Consider the following 13,541-nt stretch of genomic DNA (forward strand, 5'->3'; position numbering starts at 1 on the left):
CTTTACAGAAAATTTAGTTTCTGCAATATTTAGTAGTAGCTTAGTAGTGGTGACTGTCAGTTTATGTGCATATGGCAGAAATTTTCTGAAAAATCAATTGAAGACGTATAATAATATGATTAGTGAAAGTGTTTATGGTGATAATCACTGTGCAGAAATAGCCTAAAACAGTGGTTTTCAACCTGTGGTTCGCAATGGTATTGCAGGTGGGCCGCCAATTACTATTAAAGTAAATAATAATATTGTTCATATGTGTAAAAATGTCAAAGTCATAACATAATAACATTTCATATATATAAAAATAAAAAACAAACAATAAATATTAAACTGTAACTATGCTTCCACTATTCGAGCTCGCTGATTGGTTTAAGAATAAACCGCCAATTTATCTTAGATATTTTTCTGCATATGCTACAGAACAACAGCAGTTGTGCCAAAACGTGCCAGCCCGAGTTATTTTCTATTCATTGCCAGTTCATTCAATAAAGACAGTTAACAATCTAGCTTCTAAGTACTAAGTTATTAACCCAACAATAGCGGGTTCAGTTAATTTTTTTTTGGAGTGGGCCGCGCAAACATATGTGTTTGGTTGTGTGGGCCGCGAGTTGAAAAAGGTTGGGAACCACCTAAAAACACTGACATTACCATCTTTGTTGAGCCCTGGTGATAGTATTGGTTTATTAAATTGGTTTGATTTGCACACTGCCATTCACTGATTTAGTTTGTGTGCTGGAAAATATGTTGCTTTTGAGATATTTTTGCATTAGTTTTCAGACCATTGCAAAACTCTTCAGATGTAGGAGGTTTATAAATCCTGTCAAGTCTTTGACATCTGAACAAGCTGTCTGAACACAATAATGGAATAGATTTTTTTTTTTGAGTTGCATTTGCAGCATCCTCCCTGCTGAAGACACAAGCTCACCTGAAAGCAACTTATTTATGCAGCAGCTGCTTTTAGCGATCAGACTGAACGCATCCCTTTTACCCTCATCTGCAGTGCACTTTTCTTCCTGTTTTAGTGAGGGATCATATTTTTATGGGTTGAAAAAGGGAGTTGTTGTGTTGATGGGTTCTTAAAACCCCTGACTCTGTAGCTTTGAGGCTAATGAGCACTCTATTGAATTTTGATTTCACAGCCTTGCACATTTTTGTTCTTTTAGACTCCAAGTCTTTTAACGTCGCATCACCCAGATCCGCTTGACAGGAATCGATCACACACAGAGTGATGGGAAAGCAGGATTACCTCATTTCAATCATTGTTGTAGTGTGTAAGTTGTATTAAGTGGACTACTTATTTATGTGTTGTTATTCTTATGTGATATTTTTCTGTGAATGTGTATAGCACTTGCTCCTACACATAAAGCACATAATATGAAGATATTATTGTGAACTGAGATTGCATCGTGTTTTACCAGAGTTTGCTCTGTGGGGTTTTCCTCTTCTACTTGCTGCAGTTGTCTCATAAATGACACACCCCTCACTGCAGCACACACTGGAATAATGCAGAGACTCTCTGTAGTGAAAATACTGATTTGAATAAGAAAAAAATTGTAACACTTTACGATAAGGTTAAGTTCATACATATAAGATGTCTGAATTAAGAATGAGAAACAGTTAACGAGTATTTATAAGGTTAATGTTTATTAGTAAATATACTTTATTATATAAGTTGATGTTAATTCATACAAATTGAATTTTTGAAAAAGTGTGAGTAAAAGTACAAAAAATAATAAACTAAGGTGTTGTTGATTGCAACTTTGTGTTAGCTATTGAATTAAATGTGTTACATTAATGTCTATGCAGGGTTATTGAAGTTAACTAAAACTAAAATCGTGGAACGCTGGAAGTAAAACAAACAGAAAAAAAAACTGCCAAGGCAACATTTTGAATTTTCCTTTATTTTAAAGGTGCTGTGTGTAAAATGGTTTCCTAAATATCTGCAGATATTTAGGAAACATGTCAAGTTCACATAATTCACATACACACAAAAAAAAAAAAACAGTGCTAGAGCTTGTAATCCTACCTTGAAATGTGTTCCGTGTCAGAATGTCTGTTTTTGTTTATTTTATATATGTACATGTACTGTGTATACTTATATATATATATATATAAATTTTTCTTAAATACATGCATATGTGTGTATTTATACATAATATAGTATACACACATATATGACATAAAAACAATAACATTTATTTTGGATGCGATTAATCGTTTGACAGCACTAAAAATGTTACATAAATGAACAGATCCTTTCTGTAAAGTGTTTCCAAAAAAGTTACTTTTTAAAAGTATAATGCAGTAATGTAATGTGATCATTTCATTTGTAAAATTCCAGACACTGTGTGTAACTTGGTGAAACTAAATGGCTATACAACAGACTACAGTAGTTCTAGTAAAAGGTGCGCATTGGCATACAGTATGACGTGCTAGACGCATTTAGTTAATGAGTCAATATATATTCTAGCTCTTTATGAGTATTGAATATGGTGATTTCCGGTAAGGTGGGTTCATTGATTTTAAAGATGAATTTTTTAACATTGGTTGTTGAACTTCTCTCTCTGATGTCTTCATTTATTACATTAAATATGGATGGGCAAGGGTCAGAGTTAAAGTGTCTAAAGGCTTGCATGTGTGAACGTTGATGATTGCTTTTTGAAAGTGCATGTCTGTTTAGACATGTCTGTTTATATGCTGCTCTGTTATACTGTAGAGATTTGCCATATTTACATCATTTTTGACACCAATCTCATTAAAGTGTCACATTTGGTCATTGATGTTTTCATTTTACATCATAGATTAGTTATTTTTTCTGTAATGTAGTCTGTTTGTACTTGACATTTATTTTGCTAAACATGTAGATTTTTTTTTTCCACTAATGTAGATGTGTGTATGTGTCTTTCTGAAAATCCACATGCTTGCACAGCCCTTATTAGTGCACTAAAATGCCTTTAACTATTATCTCATGTGGAACAACTATCAAAAGCTTTTAGCGCAAAAGCTTCTGTGAATAATTTAAACCAGATATTATTTGCTGCGGTTAGCAGAAGCAAATTGCTCCCCCTCGAATGACATAAATGGATTTCCTTCATGGAGTCGAGCTGGGAGGGGAGATGGCTGGAGTTGAAGAAGGGGTGAGAGGATGAGGGCGATGCTCTCTTCTTCACTAATTGGTTTAGACACCGGCATGCAAGACACTCCCAGTTTGGGTGGATCGCTGGATTGCTGGATTGCTGGAGGTAGCTGAGTTTATAAGGACTGATTGACATTCATAAGTCTTGTTCATGAGCCGACCTCCAAGAGCCCGGGTGAGTTTTTGCGCTGATTTTGTCTTTGGTGTGACTGGCCACCTGTGTGCATGAGTCAGTTTGTTTTAGGGTGTTATTCTGCATGGGTGTATCCCTTTAATTATCATCCCTTATCCTAACCATTTTGCACTCTCATTTGAGTGAAGTTCTTCAGTGCAGGTGTATGGAGGATCAGTACTCTGCAGTAGTTGAGTGGTATTTGCAGTACATCATTCAGTCAAGATTCACAGGATAAATACAGACATATGATAAAGAACCGTCTGCACAAGTGAACTATGCACACAGGTCTGAATCATATATACTTTAATAAAATATGCAGTTACAAATAAGTTTTATATTTGGACTGTAATGTAGTAATGTATGTTTTTTTCTTGGAGTTAAACAAATCTTTTTGAAAGTCTTTAAAAGACTTTATTATTTAGTTTGTTTTGTTTAGATTTTTCAGAATTGTTTTCTTTCTTTTATCCCACCTCAGGTTCTACTTATACTGACATCATTTGAAACTCTGGATGTCACATAGCGTCCTTTACAAGAAACAAGTGTTTCTACTCGACTGCAGTATCTGTATCAGATTAACTCTTTTATTTTTAAGTATTTTAATTTAGCTTTTTATAAGTTTTCAGTTGTTTTCATTTTAGTGCTTTTGTGTGTGCCTCGAGCAACGTTTTACGTATAAGCATGGAAATCGGATCATCTTCACGATAGTGCCACCTGTAAAATTTCAATAGAGTGCACCTCTAGCTACATTTTACATATATGCATGGAAAACGGTACACACTTGTAATAAACCATTACCTACAAAAAAATTATCTTGGTACAAAATCCAAAACCCAGCAGTAAGTACATTTTATATTTATATATATATTAAGAGTTTGGTTCCAAAACAAATGCCTTTTTTTTTTCAAATTGAGTTTCCACCAAAATTAGTATTGTATCTGGTCATTATTGAAAAGTAGATTTTCAGTTTAAAGCAAAAAGCAATATTCAGAGTTATTAGGTTATGTTTTCTCCATTTTTTTTCAAACAGTGGCAAACGCAAGTCTCCCTTTTTTGCAGAATGTGATATATCTGCTCAACCAATCACAGCGAACCATTCCACACACACTAGACAGTAATGGCTGTGGTTTGAATGGACCCGACATCCTAGTTTTCCTCATCTACTTTGTACTTTGTGCTCAACAAATGAGGGCTGCACGATAAATCGCAAGTGATTGCCATGCGCATCTCGTCAGTAAAGCCGGTTCTGTGATTAATAGTACCAGTAAATCTCCATCACATGCTTTCAGATGGAAATTATTCAGATGCATTTAATACACAGAGCCGTAGATCACTGACAAGCTATGCTATATCGCATTTATTAGATGAATCGCATTCGATTATGAACGCAATATGTTTTTATAAATGCAATTTATGTTTTTGGTAATACAGCACATAGCACTATTCAACTAAATGAATGTAAAATGGCAAAGATGAATTAACTTTTGGAAGTTGAATGTAAGGGAAATGTTATTTTGGAATTTCTGTGGTCTAATGTTATATTGTAGTTCATGATGAAATTGTAGTAACTTATATTAATATATAGCATTAACAAGATGACCTGTTGAATTAATTTTGGAAGCGATGACTGATGAATGTATTTTTAGTCCAGTGCCTGTATATAGGATTATTATTAAGTTCATAGGCTGTCATAACTTTCATATTGATTCAATGGATTTATTGCATTTTGAGAAAAAATAAAAAAGTATCATGGATTTATTGCATTTTGGGGGGAAAATTATAAAATTCTATGATAAATCTTTGAAAATCAAAACCTGGATTTGAATTTTTAATGTTATTATAACCTAAAGATTCTATGTGAAAGTTTGAAACAGAAAATAGTGGTTTTCATCTTGCAACTTTCTTGGTAAAGAAAATATATTTTTGCACAAAAAAAATCTAAATGGATTTCTTGCGTTTTGGAACCAAACTCTTCATATATATATATATATATATATATATATATATATATATGTATTTATATTAGGGGTGCTCCGATCAGCATTTTTAAAGCAAATCGCCGATCACAGAAAGCAGTATTTGCCAATCCGACCACCGAAACAGATCTTTTTAAAGCCATCTTTTTATCATGTAGAATTATTTATAGTTATGATCCAATCAAGATTTTTAGACATTTATTTAGGGCCTGAATTTCATTTTTGAAAAATGAATTTTGAAAATCAATCCCTCTCTTATGTGACTTGTGGGAGGATTATTTATTTATTTATTTTTTCATTTGAGGGTGGAAGGGGGCATTTTAAATTAAAAAAAAACCATAGCCTATGTGTTGGCAGTGAAACGCATGTAGACTTTAATTATATGCATTTATGGTGTAATTACTATATTTTTGTGTCAATGCATGTTCACATTTACGCAAACAATGTGCTGTTACTTTTAATTCAGCACTTACAGTAAAGCAAACATAGACTCAGTGTGGAAACGATCTCTGCACTGCTGCAGACGCACCACTCCTGAATGCACTGCCAGACCACAACCATGTGTGCAGTGTGAATGCTTTAAACCATTAACATGAGTGCGGAAAAAAATATGCACCACATACGCACTGCAAACAAAGTAATGTGAACCTGGCATTATGTGTGTGCGCTGCGAGTGTACATGAGCACACGGTCTCCAGGAAAGCATGCGAACCTTGAATGGTTAAAACACTGCAAGAATTAAAAGAAAAAATGCAATTTATAAACATTAGTGACAATGCAACACTGCCTCGATAGTGCAAGTGACAATTTGTGTGTCAACTGTACAGCATGCAGCTCACTTATAGAGTAGACGCTATGTGAAGTCAAGCCATTTGCATTTCAAGAGAGAAAGAGAGTGCACTGTGATTCACTCACGCTGTTTGTGATCTAATGTCTCACAGAAACTTAGAATTAGAAGTTATTTAATGAAGAAATATAAATTGTACCTTACCTGATGCATTATAATTATTTAATTCACACTGGACAGAGACTGAGACGGTGCTCCTGCATGTCATGGCAAACGTCTCACGGCAGGCGCACCATCAGCTTGAGATCTTTCTTTTTTTGTTTTTTGATCTGCATTTTTAGAGACCGCCAATCAATCATCCCAAAGCGATCGGTAGCCCATCAGTTGGAGCACCCCTAATATATAGAGAGATTTGACATTGATTCAATCAAGACATTTATTATGGTGGTCAAAAGAGACAAAGATGTCAAATTTGCCTTCACCACTCAGCAACTTAATTGTTTTCTGCATGCATAGCTAATATAACTTACAAGATTTACATGGTAAAATTAACTTTGGAAATGCATTACAGTTTGTGAAAAGGGTCCGTATCAAAGTAATTGCTGCTGTAAATGGACACTTTGCATGTTTTAGCAAAGCACTTTTCCCTGGATACACCTGAATGGTGTCACTTCACTCCCACACCACCTGCAATGCATGCCTGGACGGACGGGTTCCATGTTTTAGCCTGGTGTGTGTTTTGCATGCCCTCTAGTGTTCCTTCTTACCTGAGGCTCGTAGCACCTGCCTGAACCCACCTGAGTCTTGCTCTTGTGCCATTGTATCTGTCAGGAAAGGGGCAGGACCATCTCTGATTACAAGATGCATGGCCAGAGTTCTCTGCAACTGATAGCACAGACCAGTTTTTTTTCCTTCCTCACCTGTGCTATTTAAAGCGATGCCTCAACCCAGCTTTTGGCTCAGTCCTGGTCCCAATTTCCCAACCCTGCTTGCGCTTGGTGCGTGTGTAAGTGTGTATGGCTGGTGGCAGAATCAGACAGGTGCGAGAGCGTCCTTGAAAGTGTGTGAGAGTGGGGTGGTGGGGGACGGGGAACAATCATGTTTGCGGGAGGGTACGCGGGAGGGACTGTTGGGCGCCGGAAATCCAATCTCCCCTCCGAAAATCTGCAGATCCCCAAACCGGCGGGGGCGAGTGGCGTGCGGAAGAGCAGTAGTAGCAGCAGCGGAGGCAAGATGCTGTCCATGACCTACAGCGAGAGCATACGGAGCGGCATTAGCCGCTACCACTCAGACCAAGGTCTGAACCAGACGACGAGGCACACGGACCAGGCCGAACTCCAGCGGCTCAGAGAGCAAAGGATCGCTGCCCAGATCAAGAACATGGAAGACTTCCTCAAGATGAACGGCCTGGCAATGGAGGAGTGCGTATCATACCAGACAGGCATGAAGTACAGGTAAGAAAGAAACCAGGCGATTGTGTGCACTGGACTTTTAGATTTTAGGACATTGTGCATATTGGCCTGCATTTGTAACGTAAATGCACTTGGTTTGCTTCAAATGTAGCTTGTTCTTACCAAGAGGTCAAAGCAACAGTTTGAGTTGGAAGGAACAACAACAACCATAAAGTATTGACCGTGGCACCATTTTTGAAACCGTAGCGATGGTTTACATGGTCAATAGTGATTTTATTTTGCAGACTCGTGCTGCTCGTGTCCGTTGTAAACACTTTTTGGTGCACAACTTGGTGCACTATGTATGTGTAGTCACAGGTATTTTTGAAATTCCAAAAAGTATATCTATTTTATTTGTAATGGCTTTTTGGGGTTTGTTGTTTCTAGTAAATATTTAATTGTAAAGAATTTTTGTCTTGAATTTCATACAGATTACATACAGATCAACTTCAATGACTGAACTGAAATTTTCAACATAAATTCAAAGCAGAACTCTGCAGCACTGTGACTGCGGTAGATTTGCTCGTCTCCATGCAAACAGCTTAGGGTTTATTTTCATCAACTAGGTCGCTGGCATATTTGCCCAACAATGAGGGAAGGGCATATCAATCTGAGGCGAGGTGAAGGAAAAAGTGTGGCATCTCAGCATTTGGCAAGATTGTCTTCCATATTACAGGACTGATGGATTCTCAGCATCCTCGCTCGGGGGTTAGGAAATTTTTATGGATCTGTGTCAGCTCCCTGTTGCAGAAAAAAGTTTTCACTCATGCAAAATTATTGACAATCGATGCTGCATGGATCAGGTAAAAACAGACCTGTTTGAAGTTTTGACATGTTGAGTTGTTGTTGTGCAGTGGATGGTGTTGTCATGTACTGGTGTTTAGCAGTCTGGTGTTGTGTATCAGAGACACTAGTCGGTCAGCGCATCTATTGTGCTTTACTGTAACGCTCGCTCAGTCGAGCGTTAACAGCTGATCTGGTGTCAGTTCTGAGAGCAGGGGCTCACGTTACAAGGCATATGGTGGTTGTCCCGTCCTGCTTCAACAATGGACCATAGAGCACCTACTCGTGATGAAAATTAGTACTTATCACTGATTAAGATCACAATTATCTTTATTGCACCTCCAAGGCCAGCATCTTTCTGGCTGAGATGCAGTAGCTGTTTATCAACAGTGAATGTTGTGTGCTTGGACACTTCCATGAATCTTCCCTTCAAACTAAAGATTTGAAAGATTTTATTAGTTGGCCTGTTGTCAAAAACTGCGCAGAGTATCTTCCATCATCTCTTGTTCTTCCATGCAAGCTGTATCCGGATCAGGCAGAAGAATGATTTCCGATCACACTCATCACTAATTCAAGGATGGAGGGATAGACAAACATCGAAGATACGAAAGAGAATGCTGCTCATGCCTTACTGCGTGTCTCTTTAAGCCAGACAATATGGTACTTGTGTAACAATAGTACTTACTAGGTTCACATGGACAGATCTCTTATCAGTGTGCACAAGATTGGGCTTTGATTGCAGCACACTTACGATTGACAGTAGCATGTAAACATTTGTCCCAAATCTGTTTTATTTATTGGTCAGAAAGGTCCTCAAGCTTGGATTCGTGTTTGTGCTGGCCACAAGGCTACTGTGCTAAAAAAAATGATAACGTAACAAATAGACATTAGTTGATGATATGCAACAGTGTAACAGGAGTTAATGCTTAATAAAAAAAAATTTAAAAAACATAATTTTTCACATAATTTAACTTTATTCATTAAACACTGAGTGTCATTAAACAGACATTTCTTTTAAATAACTCCGACTGGATTCATCTGAAAGAAGAAAGACATATACACCTAGGATGACTTGAGGGTGATTAATTTATGGGCAAATTTTTGGGTGAACTAACCCTTTAAGAACTGCTGTTTTAGAACATTGATTTTGAAACTTGTGAATCCATTAGAATCATTTGAAGACAGAATCGTGATTCATATACGAATAGATTTTTTTGTGCACCCTTAGTTTTGAAGGCATGGCAACAACTCTTCCTCTTCTCTAAAGCAGTGCAACATGCCCACACCCCTTTCGGTGCATGTTCCCGGGGGTGGGGTTTATCAGGATTTGTGACATCACAAACCCGGGAAGTAGCTCGTTGTAGTCCCTATGAGCCATTTTTGTAGGCATTAAACCGCTATAATTTTAAAAGACAATATCTCTGTTTGCATTAACCTTTCAGCTTCATAACTTTGTAGATATTGTTTGTTACATAGATATTGTCTAGCTCAAACAGCAATATTACACACTAACTAACGTTAAAAAAGTGAAATTGAAATCAACACCCCTTTAAAGGTAGTGTTGGCAATTTCAGAAAGGCTAATAGCTACCTAGTGTTGAAAGCATAAGGTCCCACTTCATCATAACATCATGGCGGTATGGTGATAACACTTAACAGCACAGATTTTATAATATATTTAAACTGAGCAGTGTGTTTTTTCCCCCCATACATGATAATGAACAGGCTGCATTGTCAATGTACCAAAGCTTAACCGTGTGCACATGTGGTGCCAGCGCAATCACTTGAGTTTCTTCCTTCTAACAGTAGAAGCAACTTCTCCTTTTAGTTATAAAGATAATCGGAATTGTAAACGGTTTGCCTTTATTTGTATACATGCACAATAAAAACAAATCTTTGTTCATAAAATAAGCCTAAAGAAAAAATTATGCCACTTTCTGCCTTCTGGTTTCCTTTCGCGCAGCACAAAAATGAACCAAAACTCTGTTTTTTTTTATTCATTTTCGTAATTTATTATTCAAGAAAAAATATATTTCTCGTATAGGTCTATTTATTCCTATATATATTCTAGCAATATTATGTTTTTCTTTGCTTGCAGAAGCGCTGCAGGTGTGTGATGTGATATGAAGACCATGTGAATCCTCATGTTCTGTTGTTTGTTGCTTTTTGCGCATGTAAACTTAATCCCCAGGAAACAAATTTTTTAATGGGTCAGACACTTATCCTTTCTAATTTTATTCAATTCTAATTTAAAATAATCTTGTCGTTAACTGTTAATAATCGGTTAACAATTGTCGGTTGTTGGTTAGAAGAAATAACCGAAATGAACATCTCTACTTGACACATTTACACCTCAGATGATCGCAAACACGAATGACAGGGTATAACACTTAGTTTTTTCTATAAAACTAAATATTTACACCAGAGCAGATATTCATGAACAGAAGCTTAGTTACATTCATAAACACAAGCATACTTTGAATGTAGGCCTATACAATCCAAAAACTATAAACATATATGGCTATATTTGTAAACAGAGAATAGCCTATCACAGTAAAGATTTGTCTAATCATTCTTACTGACCTTAGGCTAGTAGCATTATAACTCATATTACTTTTATATCATATTGCTGTCTATGTTAAAGAACATAAAAAAAAATAAAAAATAAAAAAAAACATCCTGGCATAGTGAGACATTTAGATGCTGTGAATGAAACTTCATGTTTCACTTGATTATACATTTAGTCAGGAATTATAGTTTGTAAAAAGTCTAACTAGTAAAATGAGTACAAGTTATGTGAAAACTAATACAAGTAGATTAATAATAAAAAAGACCTACTCATGTTTATGATCTCTGCTGGATTTTCCCTGAGGTAATCCAAAGTTTATTCCTCTCAGCACTTCTTCTTGAGGTGAATTCTGTCTTATTCCTCTCAGTGCGAAGCAAACAGTAACATTTAACAAAAACCTGAGATGCAATCTCACTTCTATCTTTGCTGTGATCACAGAATATTTGTTTTCGACAAATAAGACTTGCTTAGTTTAAAAGCTTTCTATAGATATATCTCTCATGTCTCTTTGTTAAGTATTTGCAGAGTTACAGTTTTACATTTTAGTCAGTTGCATTTTGAAGACGCGTTTCTAAATGAAGATCACGCAGACTAAGGCAGCAGACAGCACACCTTGTTTGATTTCTTTATTTTATAAATGCACAAAGTTTTGTTGTTATTATGTGTGTATACAAATAAAAGTAGACTCTTTACAGATTCGATTGATGTATTGCTCTTATCTATTTAAGGGAAGTTGTGGCCTAATGGTTAGAGAGTCGGACTGGCAATCGAAAGGTTGTGAGTTCAAGTCCCGGGCCGGCAGGAATTGTGGGTGGGGGGAGTGCATGTACAGTTCACTCTCCAACCTCAATACCACGATTTAGGTGCCCTTGAGCAAGGCACCGAACCCCCAACTGCTCCACGGGCGCCGCAGCATAAATGGCTGCCCACTGCTCTGGGTGTATGTACACAGTGTGTGTGTGTGTGTGTTCACTGCTGTGTGTGTGCACTTTGGATGGGTTAAATGCAGAGCACAAATTCTGAGTATGGGTCACCATACTTGGCTGAATGTCACGTCACTTTCACTTTCATCTGTACGATCAAAACTGAAAGTGTAATTTAAGTTATTTTCGGTGTAATCAGGAGAAGATGCCACAAAACATGTATCCGCGTTTGTTGACCACATATTTGATTAAGCACATATTTACGTAGAACAAAACAATAAAAAATATATAGCAGTTTCGTATTTATGAACATTTAGGACATGTCTAAGACAAGTTTTTACAATATTTGCTTTTATATTTCATGCACAGAAAAGTTGTACCTGAATCTTTTTGTACTTATATTAAACTGATTAGTCAAACAGTAAAAAAAAATAATAATAATAAAATAAAATTGAAAACGAAATATTGAGTTGGTCTAACTTTCTGGGAAAAAAAAAATCACAAAAAAAAATCTCTCTCTTCTCATATCCAGCCCGATCCAAAAATCCCAAATCATAGTACCTAATTTGGATGTTTCTTTAACCAGTGAAGGATGCAATATTAGTATTAGTTTTATGCAAGTTTCTACTCTGTCTTGTCCATTACTTTGATCTTCACTTTGTCCTGCACATTAAAGACTGGCGCAAATCCATTGTCTGTTGTTGTGTTGGAGTTGAAGGTGTATAACCCGACTGTTTAAGGTGATCGTTAGAGCACTCTCTTCTCCTTGACATGGAACCGTCAGGGCAGCACTCAGAATTGAGTTTGACCCACAAAAGCGATTTCCTTACACCTGTTTAAAAACCACCAAACTGTCAGCTGTTGTGTTCCAAACTGCAGGTTCCTTACCACACATTCATAGTATGTTTAAAGTGCTCAATAGAAATTTAATGGAAATTCCTCTCACTACCTTTCTCGTAATTCTTAGTTTTTCTAAATTAATTAATCCTATTTTTTAAAGATAGTTTTCTTCTTAGATAAGCTATTTTTGACTTGCATTAATAGAATAGCAGCTATTGTAATATTTGCATTATAATGGTCTTTTCTTTGTTACATCTGTTTAACCATTTTATCATGTGACATTTTTGACATAGCTTAACTTTTCCTTTGCTGTCTTGCAGGCATTGTTGAATAACTGTTCATGGCCACAGATTCAGTCTTGCGGTCAGCCCTTAATAGTTTCCCAGCCATTCACTCTTCCATTGTGACTTCACATAATGACCTTTTTACAAACGAAATGAATCTTAATGTGACAGCACTGTAGCATTTCATAGTTGTAATTACCAGATTTGAACACGAGGTGGAGATCCAGTTCTGTTGAGACTGAAGACATGACGTCACACTCTCTCAGACCAAGATCAGCTTTCTCTTAACCATCACTTCAGGAGGCTGATAAATGTCATGTTGTGTTATTGTGAGTCTGTAAATCAGAGCAGGTCAGATTTCTCAGAGTGATTGAATAATAAAAATAAAACTACTGAATATTGACATGTTCTTTTGAGAAATGAAGTAAATCAATCCATGTCATGCTCTTAACGTAGTTCTGCAATGCAAGGGATGTTTATGGCTTACTGGAACAGCCTGTTGTTCATCATTTAAAATAGTGTTTATGAAGCTGTTGTGCACTACTTTTGTCAGCCACCAGATGGTGGTGTGTGTAAAGGGCTGACGACTTAACTCAAAATCAGGTTTGTGTGAGGATCACATGT

At 36.5% G+C, this 13,541-nt stretch overlaps 1 protein-coding gene across 5 annotated transcripts in view; it reads left to right on the top strand.

The window, feature by feature from the left end:
• Positions 1-13,541, top strand: part of LOC132126274 (voltage-gated potassium channel subunit beta-2-like) — a 180,901-nt gene that overhangs the window by 96,468 nt on the left and 70,892 nt on the right. Inside the window, exon 1 of one of the 5 annotated variants that reach the window (XM_059537428.1) lies at positions 7,287-7,522. The exons of the other annotated variants lie outside the window; for them this stretch is intronic. Within the exon in view, the coding sequence (XP_059393411.1) occupies positions 7,302-7,522 (221 nt within the window). The 5' untranslated portion in view covers positions 7,287-7,301. Of the gene's footprint in view, positions 1-7,286; positions 7,523-13,541 lie in introns of those variants that run through there. 5 annotated transcript variants of the gene reach the window in all.

This window comes from Carassius carassius, chromosome 44 (genome assembly GCF_963082965.1).
Source record: "Carassius carassius chromosome 44, fCarCar2.1, whole genome shotgun sequence".
Taxonomy (NCBI): domain Eukaryota; kingdom Metazoa; phylum Chordata; class Actinopteri; order Cypriniformes; family Cyprinidae; genus Carassius; species Carassius carassius.